The sequence below is a fragment of the Pan paniscus genome, chromosome 1 (assembly GCF_029289425.2).
Source record: "Pan paniscus chromosome 1, NHGRI_mPanPan1-v2.0_pri, whole genome shotgun sequence".
Taxonomy (NCBI): domain Eukaryota; kingdom Metazoa; phylum Chordata; class Mammalia; order Primates; family Hominidae; genus Pan; species Pan paniscus.
Genome location: NC_073249.2, coordinates 183,197,434 through 183,212,306, shown reverse-complemented (window position 1 = coordinate 183,212,306; position 14,873 = coordinate 183,197,434). Strand labels below are relative to the sequence as shown.

The following is a 14,873-nucleotide window of genomic DNA, read 5'->3' as shown; positions in this document are numbered from 1 at the left end:
GAACTCCTGACCTCAGGTGATCCGCCTGCCTCAGTCTCCCAGAGTGCTGAGAATACAGGTGTGAGCCACTGTGCCCCACCAGGTCGGGGTTTTGAGATGTGCCTTTCCCCTAGACAGTGCTGGGCTGGCATCCACTCTTCCCACAGAAAGGGTAGAGAGAGTGCTCCAGGGCTGTCTTACCCCACTGGCGGCCATGGGTCCGTGGTTGCTGCAAAGCTCTGTGAGTAGCCAAGTAGAGTGTTGCCCTGCTCCTGGCCCTGCAGGGAACGATTCAGCCCCTGATGTTCACCCTCAAGAGCTAGGCCTGCTGGCCAGCCTCACACCTCCCTCTGTGCACATCTGTCTTCCTGGGAGGATGGTCCTGCCCTTGAGCTTGGGGTGAGGTCCCTGGGGTATTCTGAACACTGGTTGCTATTCAGATGAAGAACTTGGAATGCTGGGGGGTTATGAGAGTGGTATGGAATTATTCAGCAAGTAGGTGGCTGCTGCGCTTGGATGAGAAGCCATGTCTGTGGACCCCTAGGAAAGGGCCACAGTTGCTGTCATGAGCCCCCTCCCAAAAGACCCTGCTGGAGAGTCACAACACCTGGTGTGGTGCTCTCAAGGTCTCCCTATCCAGGAGCAGAGCCTCCCCATTGAGCCTCTCACCCCTGCCTGGGTGGAGAGCAGGGGTGCGTGTACCACACTCAATGTACTTTTGTACAGCACTCAATGCTGTACACACTGTGCAGAGGGGTGGGGTCACCCACACAGACAGGAGCCTTACTCCTCCAGCTGGGCTCAGCCATCTGAAGCAAAATTCTTTCTGCCCAGAGGGTGCTCTCTTCCCCCTCTCAGCCTGCCCAGTGCTAAGGCATCCGGGGTGGAGGAGGCAGGCATGTGCACCCACCTGCATTCCTGGGGCAGGTTGAGGGCTCCTCGTGGAGCCTCAGTGAACACACCTACCCAGAAACATCCCAGGAATGGGTTCCCCTAGCCCCTCCTCTCTGAGGGGGCCAGTGGCCACAGCTGTGGCCAGTGGGGTTCCAGAGAAGCCACTTCAAGTGCCCCCTTCTGGTCCCAAGAGGTTCAGAAGGGAGCTGGGCCAGAGGCTCAGGGACGCTGCCCATTTAGTCTCAGACATCCCATCATGGGGGCGGTAACTCGAGTCTGGGCTCCCGGAGGACACTGAAGATGGAGGCCTGCTCCGTAGCCCTCTCAGGACTGGGTCATTCTGTTCCTCGCCAGTGGGAGAGCAGTGGGGCCTGGTCCCGAGCCTGGCCACAGGGCCCAGCTGTCCCTGTGCTGCTGTCAAGGGCGGCACATTCTGTCCTTCACGCAACAGCACCATCCCCTCAGCTCATCCCCCATCATGCCTGAAGGAACTACGTGGTGCAGGTTCCCACCCCCAGCCTGGAAGTGTGGAGCCAGACCTGTCTCCTTTTACGTCAGATTCCATCTCCCTGCCTCCCTTTTTCCCCTCTCGTGGCCTGCATTTCTCTCTCCTCCTTGGAGTCTCTGTTTTTGTCTTGCTCTTTCTCTTCTCTCTCCTCCCTCCTTCCCTCCTCCCCCTGCCATTCCTCTGACCCCTTTCCTTCATCTCCATTTGGTTTCATCCTCCGTCCTTCCCTTCTTTCTTGCTCTGCCTCTAGCGCAGGACAGGGTCCATGTGATGTGAGAACCTCCACGCCAAGGCTTGGTTGGGACAGCCCAGGTCTCCCCGCAGGCAAGGAGACTGGAAGGGACGTGGGCCCAGCCACACCCTATAAAGTGGCCATGCACTAAGGACCTGTCCAGAGTCTCCTCTCATATTCTGTTCCATGCTTCTTGCAAGGACTTTCCAACAGAGTGTCCCAGGACAGGAGGAACTTAGGCCACCCAGCATGGAGGCCAGTGGACAGAGGCCAGACCGGCACTGTGGGGGTGCTTGGGCTGGAGGACCCCAGGTACTTCCGGCTTGGAGACATCCTGGACCATCTCCCTGTGATGTTTCATGGGGCCTCAGAATGGAGACCTCACAGTCCCTCCACCTGTCCATCTAGAATATCTACATGCACCAAAGGCCCGCAACACTGCCAGCCCCGAAACATTCCTTCCTACCTTAATCCTCAGACACCCCGAGGAAGGAACGGGTATAGGTGATTTCCCGTGCCTGTGGGCTACAGCCCAGGCTCTGAGCTTGGCACTCACAGCCTTCATAGTCTTGCTGACTGGCTTGCCCTTGGGCCCACCCTGCCCATGTGCCCTGTTCACCCCCAACTCTTACTGTTGTGGGACACTTCTCATGCCTGGGGTGATTGTGTAATGTATGATCACATCTGGGATGCTTTGGCGGGTGGAAGGAGACACTGAATAGTCAATTCCATGGCAACAAGCACAGGCCAGGACTGTCCGAGGCAAACCAGGGCATATGGGCACCCCATTCACCCCTCAGTGTCTTCCCTCGGCCTGAGCTGTTGAACCCACCCTTCTCGTCTGGCAGCCTCTCCCTCCCAGCAAGCCCAAAATTGTCAGAGCATCTGTAGCTGCTTTGTGTTCTTAGGGCCCTCTGTCAGTGGGTCCTCTCCCTGCAGGCTGCCTGCCCTCCCTGTCTCCCTACCCTCCTCAGCCCTGGCACACCCAGTTGGTGCTCAGTGAGGCAGGGATTCAAATCTTTGAACCGGGAGTTGTCCTGGGGTGCTACCCCCATGGGTACTTCGAGGCCCAAAAGCCCTCCCTCTGTCCTCCCTGGGCAAGGTCCCTTCCAGGCCAGGCCCTCTCCAGGTCAGAGTCCTTCACCATCCTGTCTCCCTTTCTCTCCCTCTCCCGCGGTCAGTGGCGGCCAGAGGAGTCCGAGGACTATGTAAGTAACAGGTGTGCGAACGCGGACAAGACATGGGTCAAGCTGGGCTCATGGGACGCTCCTCCTCTCCCTCCTTTCCTGCCAGCCTGCGCTGCCAAGATCCACAGGGCTCCAGCCACATCCGGAGAAAATTGGCGTTTAGACACGAGCACTGAGCTGAGCAGCGATTGGCATTTCCTCTAATCCTTACTTCTTGCCTGTCGAGCAGCAATTTGAGGCCAGTGTTCATGATCGACCAGGGCCTGGCCCCTGCCCCGGCCAGACAGGGATGGAGTTAAATCCAATCCTGATCGTTAGGCCTTATTGATCCCTGGAGTGAAAAATCACCTGCTTTAGGGCCCAGGCTGGGAGGGCTGTCTGGAGAGTCGGATTCTGGCATTGGTGCATTCTGGAGCCCCAGCCCTGGGAGACCCTCCAGCTGTGGCAGGAGGGGTCCATGAGGGGGTGGTGGCAGCTGCAGGGGCCCCACTCAAGGCCAGAGCTGGAGGGATACCAGGGTTGATGACGGCTCTGTTCCCACTGCACGGTGGTCCCTGCCCTGCTTCCCACTCTTCTCTCTGTGTGGTGTGGCTTGACCTCCCATGGTGTTTCTCAGCATGTCCAGAGATGATGCCTTTGCTGCAGATGGGTATATGGGCAGGGTCTGCCAAGGGGGGAGGACATTGCCCTGGCTGCTGTCTCAGGCATCACTGAGAACAGATGTGGAAGCCAGTTCCCCAGGTGTGGAGGTTTTCTTATTCTCCTAGCCCCTCCCCTGCCTTTCTCAAGAGGTATTGCAGGGTATAGACATTCACAGAGTTAGTGGCCTAGATGGGGGCAGCGGAGTCCTGACTGGGTCCTATAGGATGGCACCTTAGCCCATCCTGCCACCTTGCTCTGTCTGTGCATGCATGCACTGGTGTCCACAGGCGGCCTTACGCCTGCTTATGCAGGAGCTGTAGGCTGTGTGCGTGTGGCTGCCAAGAGCCACGCAAGGTGCTGGGTGCCTGCGAGGCTGTGCCCTGTTTATATCCTCAGTCTCCGTTCACAGCACAGTGGAGTGAGGGAAACAGTCTGGCCCTTTGTTCTTGTCTGAAAAGAATAATGAGCTGTCTGCCCCAGGCGTGCGGCTCCTGGGATGGGCGGGGTCCTCCCAGGCCTGCATCCTACCTGCCTGCTTCCTCTCCAGCAGAGGCCACCATTGTATAGCCCCACCTTCCACAACCCCTGGCCTTGTGTGCCCCGGGGCTCCCCTCAGGCTAGGGTCCTGAGTACCCTGACAAGGTCTGGCCTCTCCCTGCATTCTTGTGATGGGAACGAACCCCTCCTCCTCCCTCAGGAAACCACTATCAGCGGCCTGACCCCGGAAACCACCTACTCCGTTACTGTTGCTGCCTATACCACCAAAGGGGATGGTGCCCGCAGCAAGCCCAAAATTGTTACTACAACAGGTGCAGGTGAGTGAGGGGTCAGGACGGACCTGAGGGTGGGGCAGCAGGAGGGCAGCGCCAGAGCCCAGCCCGTGGTCCTTCAGTCCCAGGCCGGCCCACCATGATGATCAGCACCACGGCCATGAACACTGCGCTGCTCCAGTGGCACCCACCCAAGGAACTGCCTGGCGAGCTGCTGGGCTACCGGCTGCAGTACTGCCGGGCCGATGAGGCGCGGCCCAACACCATAGATTTCGGCAAGGATGACCAGCACTTCACAGTCACCGGCCTGCACAAGGGGACCACCTACATCTTCCGGCTTGCCGCCAAGAACCGGGCTGGCTTGGGTGAGGAGTTCGAGAAGGAGATCAGGACCCCCGAGGACCTGCCCAGCGGCTTCCCCCAAAACCTGCGTGTGACAGGACTGACCACGTCTACCACAGAACTGGCCTGGGACCCGCCAGTGCTGGCGGAGAGGAACGGGCGCATCACCAGCTACACCGTGGTGTTCCGAGACATCAACAGCCAACAGGAGCTGCAGAACATCACGACAGACACCCGCTTTACCCTTACTGGCCTCAAGCCAGACACCACTTACGACATCAAGGTCCGCGCATGGACCAGCAAAGGCTCTGGCCCACTCAGCCCCAGCATCCAGTCCCGGACCATGCCAGTGGAGCAAGGTGTGTGCTGTGGACATGGCAGCCCTTCCCGAGTGTGGCTGCATCTGGGGGTCTCTGCTCTCCTTGAGCCACTGACCTCTGGCGACTGTGATCCACCAGCCTCTGGTGTGTGACCTCCAATCTCTCATGACTGTGACCACTAACCTCTAGTGAATGGGCACCACATTCTTGGTGCCTGACCTCTGCTGTCCTTAACCTACTGACCTCTGCTGTATGACCTTCTGATCTCTTGTGACCTTGACCCACTGATCTCTTTTGACTGTCACTCACTATTCTTGGGTGTGCAACCTCCTGATCTTTGGTGTGTGACACTAATCTCTTGGGGCCATGACCCACCGACCTCTAGTGAACATGCTCCACCACGCTCTGGTGTGTGGCCACATGCTTCTCATGACCGAAACCCACTGACCCTCTGATCACTCTGGCCTGGTGTCCATCGGCTCAAGCTTTTACACTCGCGTTTCTGGAGATTCTGACCCTGGTTGCTGTGGCATCCCCCGCCCTGTTTGGTGCTCACTGTGGAAGAGCTTGGGCTGGGAGTTCAACTGTGCCGTTTGAAGCTGGCTGGGAGTGGGGCGCTTGGTACTCTGCAGCCATCCTTCAACCCCCTGTTCCCCAACCAGTGTCTCATCCTGGCCATTCACCTTCCACCCTTCCAGCCCATTCACCCCACCTCATATACCCAGCAGAGCTGACTCTCTCTTTATGCCTTTGCAGTGTTTGCCAAGAACTTCCGGGTGGCGGCTGCAATGAAGACGTCTGTGCTGCTCAGCTGGGAGGTTCCCGACTCCTATAAGTCAGCTGTGCCCTTTAAGGTGAGTAAGGGCCACGGCCAGCTGAGCCCGGCACACACACAGGCCTGCTGGGTGCTGTCTTTCCAGTCCTAACCCATGTGCATCCGGCTGTGGAGCAGCAATGTGGTTGTGTATCCGTGCACTGTGCCTTGCAGCCCGTGGTAGGGAACCTCACCCAAAGGCATTGATTGCCCCTCCCGTCCCCCACAGATTCTGTACAATGGGCAGAGTGTGGAGGTGGACGGGCACTCGATGCGGAAGCTGATCGCAGACCTGCAGCCCAACACAGAGTACTCGTTTGTGCTGATGAACCGTGGCAGCAGCGCAGGGGGCCTGCAGCACCTGGTGTCCATCCGCACGGCCCCCGACCTCCTGCCTCACAAGCCACTGCCTGCCTCTGCCTACATAGAGGACGGCCGCTTCGATCTCTCCATGCCCCATGTGCAGGACCCCTCGCTTGTCAGGTGTGCACACGAGGTATCGGGGGAGGCGGGGCAGGGCTGGAGGTAACCAGCAGTGACGGTCCTGATTCCTGCCCTGCCCACCCAGGTGGTTCTACATCGTTGTGGTGCCCATTGACCGTGTGGGCGGGAGCATGCTGACGCCAAGGTGGAGCACACCCGAGGAACTGGAGCTGGACGAGGTACCTGGGGAGGGGATGGGGACACTGACAGCCCCATTGCAGTGGTCAGCTGTGGCCTTCCTGCCCTGAGCACTGTCCCAGTGACTCTCAGATTCACTCCCCAAATTGAAATCTCTCTTCTGGCTGGCAGCCCGCCCCTCTCTGGAGAGAGGGACTCTGAGGAAACCATCTGGGAGTATTCACAGAACTCCCGGAGGGCTTACAAAGAATCCCTGGGGTGGGATGTCGTGGAGATGCCTCTGCAGGTCTAGAGAATGCCAAGCCCTGTAGACACTGCAGAGCCTCGCAGATCTAGAAGCTATGGAGGGTTTAGTGAGCCTTATAGCCAGGAGTCCCTGGAAGGTTGAAATCCTTCAGTCCTTTCTCACAGCCAGTGTGGCAACAGCCTGGTTAGGGTGGGGCAGCTTACACACAGGGCTGCTTCTCATGGGCTGGTGGGGAGGAGTGGCTTCACGGTGTCTGTTACTCTGTAGGGGCAGTGGGTTGGGCAGGTGTGGGCTCTTACACGGAAGGTGAGCCTTGATCTCGGCCCAGGGAACTGACATCCCAGGCCACAGCCCCAGGGCCGGCCGGCATGCTCCGAGGCCCCGCATGACCCCCATGCTCTGCTCTGCCAGCTTCTAGAAGCCATTGAGCAAGGCGGAGAGGAGCAGCGGCGGCGGCGGCGGCAGGCAGAACGTCTGAAGCCATATGTGGCTGCTCAACTGGATGTGCTCCCCGAGACCTTTACCTTGGGGGACAAGAAGAACTACCGGGGCTTCTACAACCGGCCCCTGTCTCCGGACTTGAGCTACCAGTGCTTTGTGCTTGCCTCCTTGAAGGAACCCATGGACCAGGTCTGCCTGAGCCGGCTTGGCTGTCAGCACCCTGATTCCCTGGGCCTGGCCTGAGACGATGCCAGTCTCAAACACCACAAGACCCCAGGTCTTTATCAGTTTGGGGGCTTCGAGATCCTGGGGCAGCACTAAAGACCCAAGATCTGTCCCGGGGATCCTAAGACGCGGCCCTGGGACCCAGAGGCCAGACCTAATGTGGCTCCAGGGACCCAGTCCTGCCAGGTCCACCTTGTAGGGTCTGGGAGACCAGGCCCAGGGTAACCCAGACCCAGAGCCCTTTCTCCAGGATTGATAGGCAGAGGGTGGGGGGTTCTCACGCTGAGCTCACAGCCTGCTGTTCTCCACCGGGCCACAGAAGCGCTATGCCTCCAGCCCCTACTCGGATGAGATCGTGGTCCAGGTGACACCAGCCCAGCAGCAGGAGGAGCCGGAGATGCTGTGGGTGACGGGTCCCGTGCTGGCAGTCATCCTCATCATCCTCATTGTCATCGCCATCCTCTTGTTCAAAAGGTGAGCACTGCCCTCAGAGCTCCGGGAACGGCCACCTGCCCCTCGCCTTTCAGGCCCTCTCCGGGTGTGTTGCCTGTGGAGAGTGTGCAGCCTTGCATCCTGGACCCTGGGCCTCAGGCTCAGCAGGAAGGCAGGAAGGGCAGGAGCAGTGTGTGTGCCTACCTGTGTCTGCAGGCCTGCATCTGTCAGGTGAGGGAGCCTCTGCAGCAGCCTGGGCGTGAGGAACTAAAGCCTCAGAGGGTTGTCTCGTGTGCATCCCTGGCACGTCTGTCTGTCTCTGTGTTTCTGTGGATAAGAGTGCGTCTGTCTCCTCTTCAGTTTTAAGACACCGCCATCTCCTGAGCTCCTACCTCGAGTCCTTTCCTTCTGCCACCATTCCTGGATGATTCCCCAGCCCTACTCTCCTGCTTAGGCCTAGATAGGTCGAGCTGGAGGCCCACAGGCCATGGATGCTCACTAACAGACATGACTGATGGCCTGCTGTGCCCGTGCCATCCGCAGCGGCCTCAGCCTCAGTGTGTCTTTCCCACCCAGTTCTCTATCGGCAGTGGCCACCACCTGCCCTAGGAGTCTCCCTTCCTATCCATGCACCTTCCAGCCTGAAAGGGATTTCCAAAGATTTAACTTTGTCACTCTCAGTTTAAAACCTTTTGATGGCTGCCCACGTAAAGCCCAGCCTCTTTAGCCTGACAGCCAAACACCTGGCTAATCTGACCCCTGCCACACTCCTGACATTGCGACACTGAACACATTCAGTGTTCAGGCCCACACAGGGTGTGCCCTCTGCGGATCTCCCTCCCCCTGCCCACTTGGCAACAGCAATCTCATCGTTCAGGACTCAAGTCCATGCTCTGGTGCCTGCAAGGCCTTGCCTGGCCCCTACCCCTTCCTTGCACACTGTCCCCTGTGATGCTCCACTGCAAACGCAGCTGGGCCTGTGTGCCAAGCCTTCAGCCCCCAGCACTGGGCTGAGCCCACAGGCATGTCAGTGAACACCTGGCAGATGAAGATATGCTAGTCTGTGTGTCTGAGCACATCTCTGCACCATGCAGGAGAGCCTATATCCTGTGTGCCTACCCTGGACCCACTGTTCCTTCCTAAAGAGTCCACTCCTTCCTCCCAGGGTGGATGGACCTGTGGGCGGGTCCCTGAGGAGTGTCCCGCAGATGCACTCATCCTTCCCACTTCCACCTGCATTCTGGGTCTGTCCAGAGAGGTAGACCCCCTCCCTGTGAATGTCATGTGGGTGCCATATAAGGGGCCTGCAGGGTCCCCATGTCATTAGAGGGCTGAGTGCTTGGTGGAAACTGTGACCGTTCCTTTCTTCTGTCCTTGCTTGTCTTTCGGGACCTAGTAAACAAGAAAGGTAGGAGTTGTTCCTTCTCTCTTCACACACCTCCCCCTCTACTTCTAATCCTTGGGCCAGCAGGGAGGGATGACGCTTTGACCAGAAGTCCCCTGGCCTATGGCTTTAAGCAGCAAACTGTCCAGTCAGCTCAGCAGGCTCCCTGGTTCAGGACTGAGTCCTCATTGGTGTGAGGAGGCAGTTTCTGTCTCACTCTTGCCAGTTCAACTCTGCAGAGGATGCTTCTTCTCTGGGGCACATGCATAATACAGACTGCATTGCTTTCCCTGAGCGTACAAAGCTCACCAGAACCATCTACCCAGCTCCCAGTTCTCTGAGAAGTTGCCTAAGTGCTGTGAGAGACAGTCTCGCACAGAGCAAAGAGCAGTCACTGTGTGGAACAGCAGAGAGGCGTGTCCTTGTACCCACCTGAGCACACTCACTCAAATTCTTCTTCCCGAAGCACATGCGTCTGCAGACCACAAGTAGCCTCTGGCTATTTGTTGGCAGCTGAATCCTATGGTCTGTCTCTGACCCTGTCCTTGTAGATGGGAAAACTGAGGCCAGTGAGAGAGGACTCTGCCCAGCTAGGGTGACGCCTTTCCCGTCCCTCCCCTGCTGCCCTGGGCATTTACCCTGATACTCTGAGGGCCAAAAAGCTGGGGCCCTGTCTCCTGTGCTGTTTGTGTATTTTATGTGTCATTTGCATGTTTATTCCTGGTGGTTCCTGCTACTCAGCTGGGTGGCCTTGGAGATAGCAGTCACTGTCCTGCAGTGACCTGCCTTCTATCCAAAGGAGCTGCTCGCCCCTGCAACCCCTTCCTCCCTGCTGCACTGCCCCTCTGCTCACGCCACACTCCTGCTCTCCCTACCCCCTCCCTGCCCTGTGTTCTCTCATGTCAAGGCTGTTCTGGCCCTGGCTCCTCCGCGCTCAGAGATCCTGGGAAGAGGTGGGGCAGTAGGAGGACAGAGCCGTGGACATGGGGGCTCCTTGGCAGCCAGCCATGCCATGTGTCACTGTCTCAGCCTGGACCTCAGGTTCTCACCAGCCTCCCTTCTGTCTCTCTAGGAAAAGGACCCACTCCCCGTCCTCTAAGGATGAGCAGTCGATCGGACTGAAGGACTCCTTGCTGGCCCACTCCTCTGACCCTGTGGAGATGCGGAGGCTCAACTACCAGACCCCAGGTAGGGCACTCCTATGGCCTGTGTGCCCCCAGCCCAGACCTAGCAGGCCTGTGGGTCCGTTCTGCAGGTCTCAGGGTCGCCACTGAAGTTCCTGGGCTGCATGCACTTGTTCCTGCTCCTTTTCTTCCTTTCTGCCCTTCTCCCTGTGCTCATCCACTTTGGTTGGAATGACTGGGGAGCCCCCATATCCTGCAGCTGGACAGGTGCCCCAGGCCAGGACCCTCTCAGGTGGCAAAGCCACTTAGCCACTGCCTTGTCTTCAGTCAAGGCCTCTGAATATGGGCTGAGGACCTCCCAGAGCCCACGTCTCTGCCACAGGGTGGCCAGTGTCTGGCCCGCGCTCTGACCCCTCCACATGAAAGAGGGGCATGTTAGCAGTGGGAGATGCCTCACCAGACATCTGTGGGGAGATGAAGTGCCTGCACCTGAGCCTTCCTGGAGGCCAACCCCGGGTTTACCATACCACGTACCTGCCCCTTCTCCTAGCCACTCTCACGGGGCTGTCCAGCTCTTCCTTCTACCTGAAATGTTACTCCTCCCAACACCCAGCAGACAGCTCAGACCTCTCCTCTTGCCCACACCCCCACAGGGTTAGGTGTCTCTTCTTCGCTCCAGGAACCTCCCTCCTTCTTCCTTTTGACGCCTCTCACAGTGAGCTGGGATTACCTCAGTGACAGTCTCTGAGCTCTGTGGTGCCAGGAACTGTGTCTTGTCATCCCCCATCCCTTGTATTCAGCGCACGATGGGTTCTTGTTGAATGCCTGTGAAATGAACACACAGACAAATGAAGGAATGAGTGAACTAATGCATACACACAGGGTTTGTGTATGTATGAGCTGGTTATTCTGCATGTCAAATTACCCCAAAACTTAGTGGCTTAAAACAACAATAATTATGTATTATCTGTCACGGTTTTTGTGAGGCAGGAATTCAGACAGGGGCACAGCAGGAACAGCTTGTCTTTATTCCAGAAAGTCTGGGCCCTCAGCCGGAAGACTTGAAGGCTGGGAGCTAGAGTCATTTAAAGCAGGGGTTGGCAGACTATGGCCCATGGCCAAGTACAGCCCACCACCTGTTTTTGTAAATAAATTTTTACTGGCCAGGCGTGGTGGCTCATGCCTGTGATCCCAGCACTTTGGGAGGCTGAGCCGGGTGGATCAGCTGAGGTCAGGAGTTCGAGACCAGCTAATGAAATCCCATCTCTACTAAAAGTACAAATATTAGCCAGGTGTGTGGCCCCTGTCATCCCAGCTACTCAGGAGGCTGAGGAAGGAGAATCACTTGAACCCAGGAGGTAGAGGTTGCGTGAGCCAAGATCGTAGCATCGCATTCCAGCCTGGGTGACAAGAGCAAAACCCCATCTCAAAAATAAACAAATAAATAAAATTCTACTGGAACAGACACACCCATTTATTTATATGCTACCTACCTATGGTTGCTTTTGCACTGTAAAGGCACCATTAAATAGATGGAATAGATACCAGATGTCCACAAAGCCTAAACTATTTACGCTCTTGGCCTGTTATGGATACCAAGTTTGCCAACCCCTGGACTCTAAAGCCTCTTTCATCCATGTGACTGGTGGTTGATGAGCCAGCTCTGAGCCTTGCTGTGGCTGTCAGCTGGGACACCCAACATGAGGCTTCTTCAGGTGGCCTGGGCTTCCTCACAACATGGTGACTGAGTTTCATGAGCACGTGTCTGGAGAGTGTGCCAGGCAGACCTAGCAGGCTGTTGCAACCCAGCATGATTAGATCTCTGAAGAATCAAGCACCAGGATGCTGGGACCTGGAGTGCAGAGAAGCCTCTTCGGGGATGGGATGCTGAGCCATGTGGTTATTGGTCTGGAAAAGAAGGATGGGAGAGAGCTCCTCAGTGGAAGCATGTGCAGAAGCTTGGGCAGATTGCATGTGCGTCAAATTATGAGCACCTGAGGGTTTCTGCAGCATGAGAGTTAGGGGCTTGGGGAATACTGAGCCAAGAGAAGACTGGAGGGCTAGGCAGAGGTCCAGTCAAAAGGACCTTGAATGTCAGGCTAAGGGGCTTAGACTTCCTCTTCAGGATGCCAGGGAGGTATTAAAGGTTTTCGGCGGGGGAGCCAGGTGGTCAGAACCATGCTTTAGAAATGTCACTCTGGCTCCTTGAGGAGACTGGATTAGAGAGGAGAAATTGAGGCAGGGAGACCATTTAAAAGGCCAGCAACCAAGTGAAAGGTGGCAGTGGGAACAGAGGGGACAGACTTGGGAAACGTGAAGGAGGTGAGGACAGCAGAGTCCGGGCTTAAGTCCACTTGGGGAGAGGTAAGGGTGGCTCTGCAGTTGCTGGCTGAATGAGCAGGGGGTAGGGGTGTCCTGGGGCTGGTGGGTCTGTGGGTCTGAGGACTTCTGAGCTGACATCAGGGCTGAAGCCCTGTGGGAGGGGCCAAGGAGCATGTGGTAGTCAAAGCCTGAGAATAGATGGGCTCTCCCAGGGTGAGGGCCAGAAGGAGACCAGGACCAAAAAGCCCAGGGCAGGGAAGGTGGTGCAGCATTAAGGAAAGATGGATGGAGAGCAGCTAGGGAGATTGAGAAGGAGCAGCCACAGCCAGACGAGAGCAGGAGCGCAGTGTCCCTGATGCCAGGGTTGGGGGAGTTGTGCAAGGGACGAGAGGACTTAATGAGGTAGGGCAGTGGGGACACCCAGTGGGAGGACCGTTGGCTTTGGCAGATGGGGCCTTGAAGAGAGGGTGGTGGCCACGTCCTGTGGGCAGAAGTGTTTCAGTGAGCAGCGTGGCAAGTGGGGGCTGAGAAAGTGGAGAAACCCCTTTCAAAGATCCTGGGAAGATACCTGGGAAGGAGGCAATGAGCAGGGCACAGTGGGAGAGGAGAGGGTGTGGGATCTGAGAAGGAGGGCTCTTTTTTCCAACGTGGAAATCGTCTGAAAGTCGCCAAGGGCAAATTTTGGTATCAAAAGGGGCAGGGCTGGTTTGGACTTAAGTATTTAGTCATAGAGCCCCCCAAGGCTGCCGAGCCACCAGGGTTTAGAAGTGCTCGCCTCTGGGGGTGGGACACCCAGTCTGTATTAACTGGGAGACAGAAGGAGCCTTGACGGAACTTGTCCGCAGCCCCAGCCCCTCACCGCCCCATCCTCTTCTCCGCCAGCCCCTCGCAAGCCCGCTCGGCACCTCCGCTGTGTGTGATGGTGCTGTAAGCAGAAAAAGTTAACGGGCTCTCTTTTCTTGCCCCGTTGTTTTTTTCGTTTGTTTGTTTTTTTCTCTGCAGGTTCCAGTGTCCCCAGTTGCCCGAATACCTCAAGTTAGTTTTCAAAGTTCCCGTGTTTGGGGGATACTTTGGCTTCTGTGTCTGTTTCCACTCCTTACTTTTGTTTACCCCATCGCCTCCATCCTTCCTTGAATTCTTCTCTCCCCTTCCCTTTCTTCTCCCCCAATCCCACTGTCTCCTAACCTTTTTCCTTCCCCACCCTCCCCTCTGCCCACCTTGCTTCCTCCAGGCCTGTTTTCTCTCCCACCGGCCCCGTCTCTGTTCTGCCTCTCTGGCCTCCAGTCCCGGCCTGACACCCTTCCTTCTGCGTGCCTCTACCTCTCATCTCCTCTCCTCTGTCTCACACCCCCCTCCTGGTCTCTGCTTCTCTCTCTATTGTGTCTGTACTTCATGACCACTCCATCTACACACTTGGTGCCCGGGATGACGATGGCCGTGAGTCTCCCATGGTGACTGCCACCAGTGAGGGGCAGGAGGGCTGTCTGCAGGCAGATGCGATGGAGCCCAGCTCCTGTCACGTCTGCTGCCACCGACCTGGGCGTCCCACCCCTCCTGGGAGGAAGGAAGCCTCTCTTCCATCTTGAGAGACCTGCCAGGCAGGGCCTAGTGCCCCCACTCAGCACCCCGCCACCAAAACAGGCTCCACATGCTCATGGCACAACACCGCCCTCTGTCCTCTCCCACCCTCCGCCATCCCTGTCGCCGCATGTGCTGCTGTCTCCATGCCACCAGTTCCAAGTGCTCCATGGTCACACATGTTCACATGTGCACATACATGCGTTGGGGCTTTCTCTGCCACACTGCTCAAGCCTCACACTAATGCTGCCTGTGTATGCCCTACCTCCCCTAGGTATGCGAGACCACCCACCCATCCCCATCACTGACCTGGCGGACAACATCGAGCGCCTCAAAGCCAACGATGGCCTCAAGTTCTCCCAGGAGTATGAGGTGAGATGTTCCCGCCCCCTACCATGTGCCTGGCCCAGGCCTACCCAAACCAGCTCCTGTCCTGTCCTAGGTCCCAGCTGTGGTGGGTGAGGAAGCAGGGGTCCAGCTTTTTCAGGAGCAGAGAGAGGAGGGTTGGCAGTGGTAAGGGTCAGCTGGGAACCGGGTGCCTCAGATGCTGGGTCTGGCCATAGCCTGGCCCAGCACCTTCTTGGGGTCACCCTTAGGAGATGGTTTCAAAAGGCTGTGAGTGACGCCAGGGTCTGGACACTCAGACACGTGCTCAAGTGCTCACAGGCAGACACAAGGCCACAGGCATACAGACATAGATCAGTGATAACAGCCACAGTAGCTGGCATCTATCAAGAGCATCCTGCAGGCCAGCACCGGTCTGGGCACTTGGCATGCATTATCTCTTTTGGTTCCCCCACAGTCTTCAGAA

At 57.3% G+C, this 14,873-nt stretch overlaps 1 protein-coding gene across 21 annotated transcripts in view; it reads left to right on the top strand.

Moving 5' to 3' along the window:
* Nucleotides 1–14,873, top strand: part of PTPRF (protein tyrosine phosphatase receptor type F) — a 98,257-nt gene that overhangs the window by 73,875 nt on the left and 9,509 nt on the right. For 4 of the 21 annotated variants that reach the window (XM_055094279.2, XM_055094283.2, XM_055094277.2 and 1 more), the window contains 11 exons: nt 2,795–2,821; nt 4,140–4,257; nt 4,335–4,913; nt 5,631–5,728; nt 5,918–6,171; nt 6,257–6,350; nt 6,968–7,186; nt 7,542–7,696; nt 10,111–10,226; nt 13,487–13,519; nt 14,337–14,434. In XM_055094279.2, coding sequence (XP_054950254.2) covers nt 2,795–2,821; nt 4,140–4,257; nt 4,335–4,913; nt 5,631–5,728; nt 5,918–6,171; nt 6,257–6,350; nt 6,968–7,186; nt 7,542–7,696; nt 10,111–10,226; nt 13,487–13,519; nt 14,337–14,434 — 1,791 coding nt within the window. The remainder of the gene's footprint in view (nt 1–2,794; nt 2,822–4,139; nt 4,258–4,334; nt 4,914–5,630; nt 5,729–5,917; nt 6,172–6,256; nt 6,351–6,967; nt 7,187–7,541; nt 7,697–10,110; nt 10,227–13,486; nt 13,520–14,336; nt 14,435–14,873) is intronic. The other 17 variants (XM_055094310.2, XM_055094322.2, XM_055094321.2 and 14 more) reach the window with 7 other exon arrangements.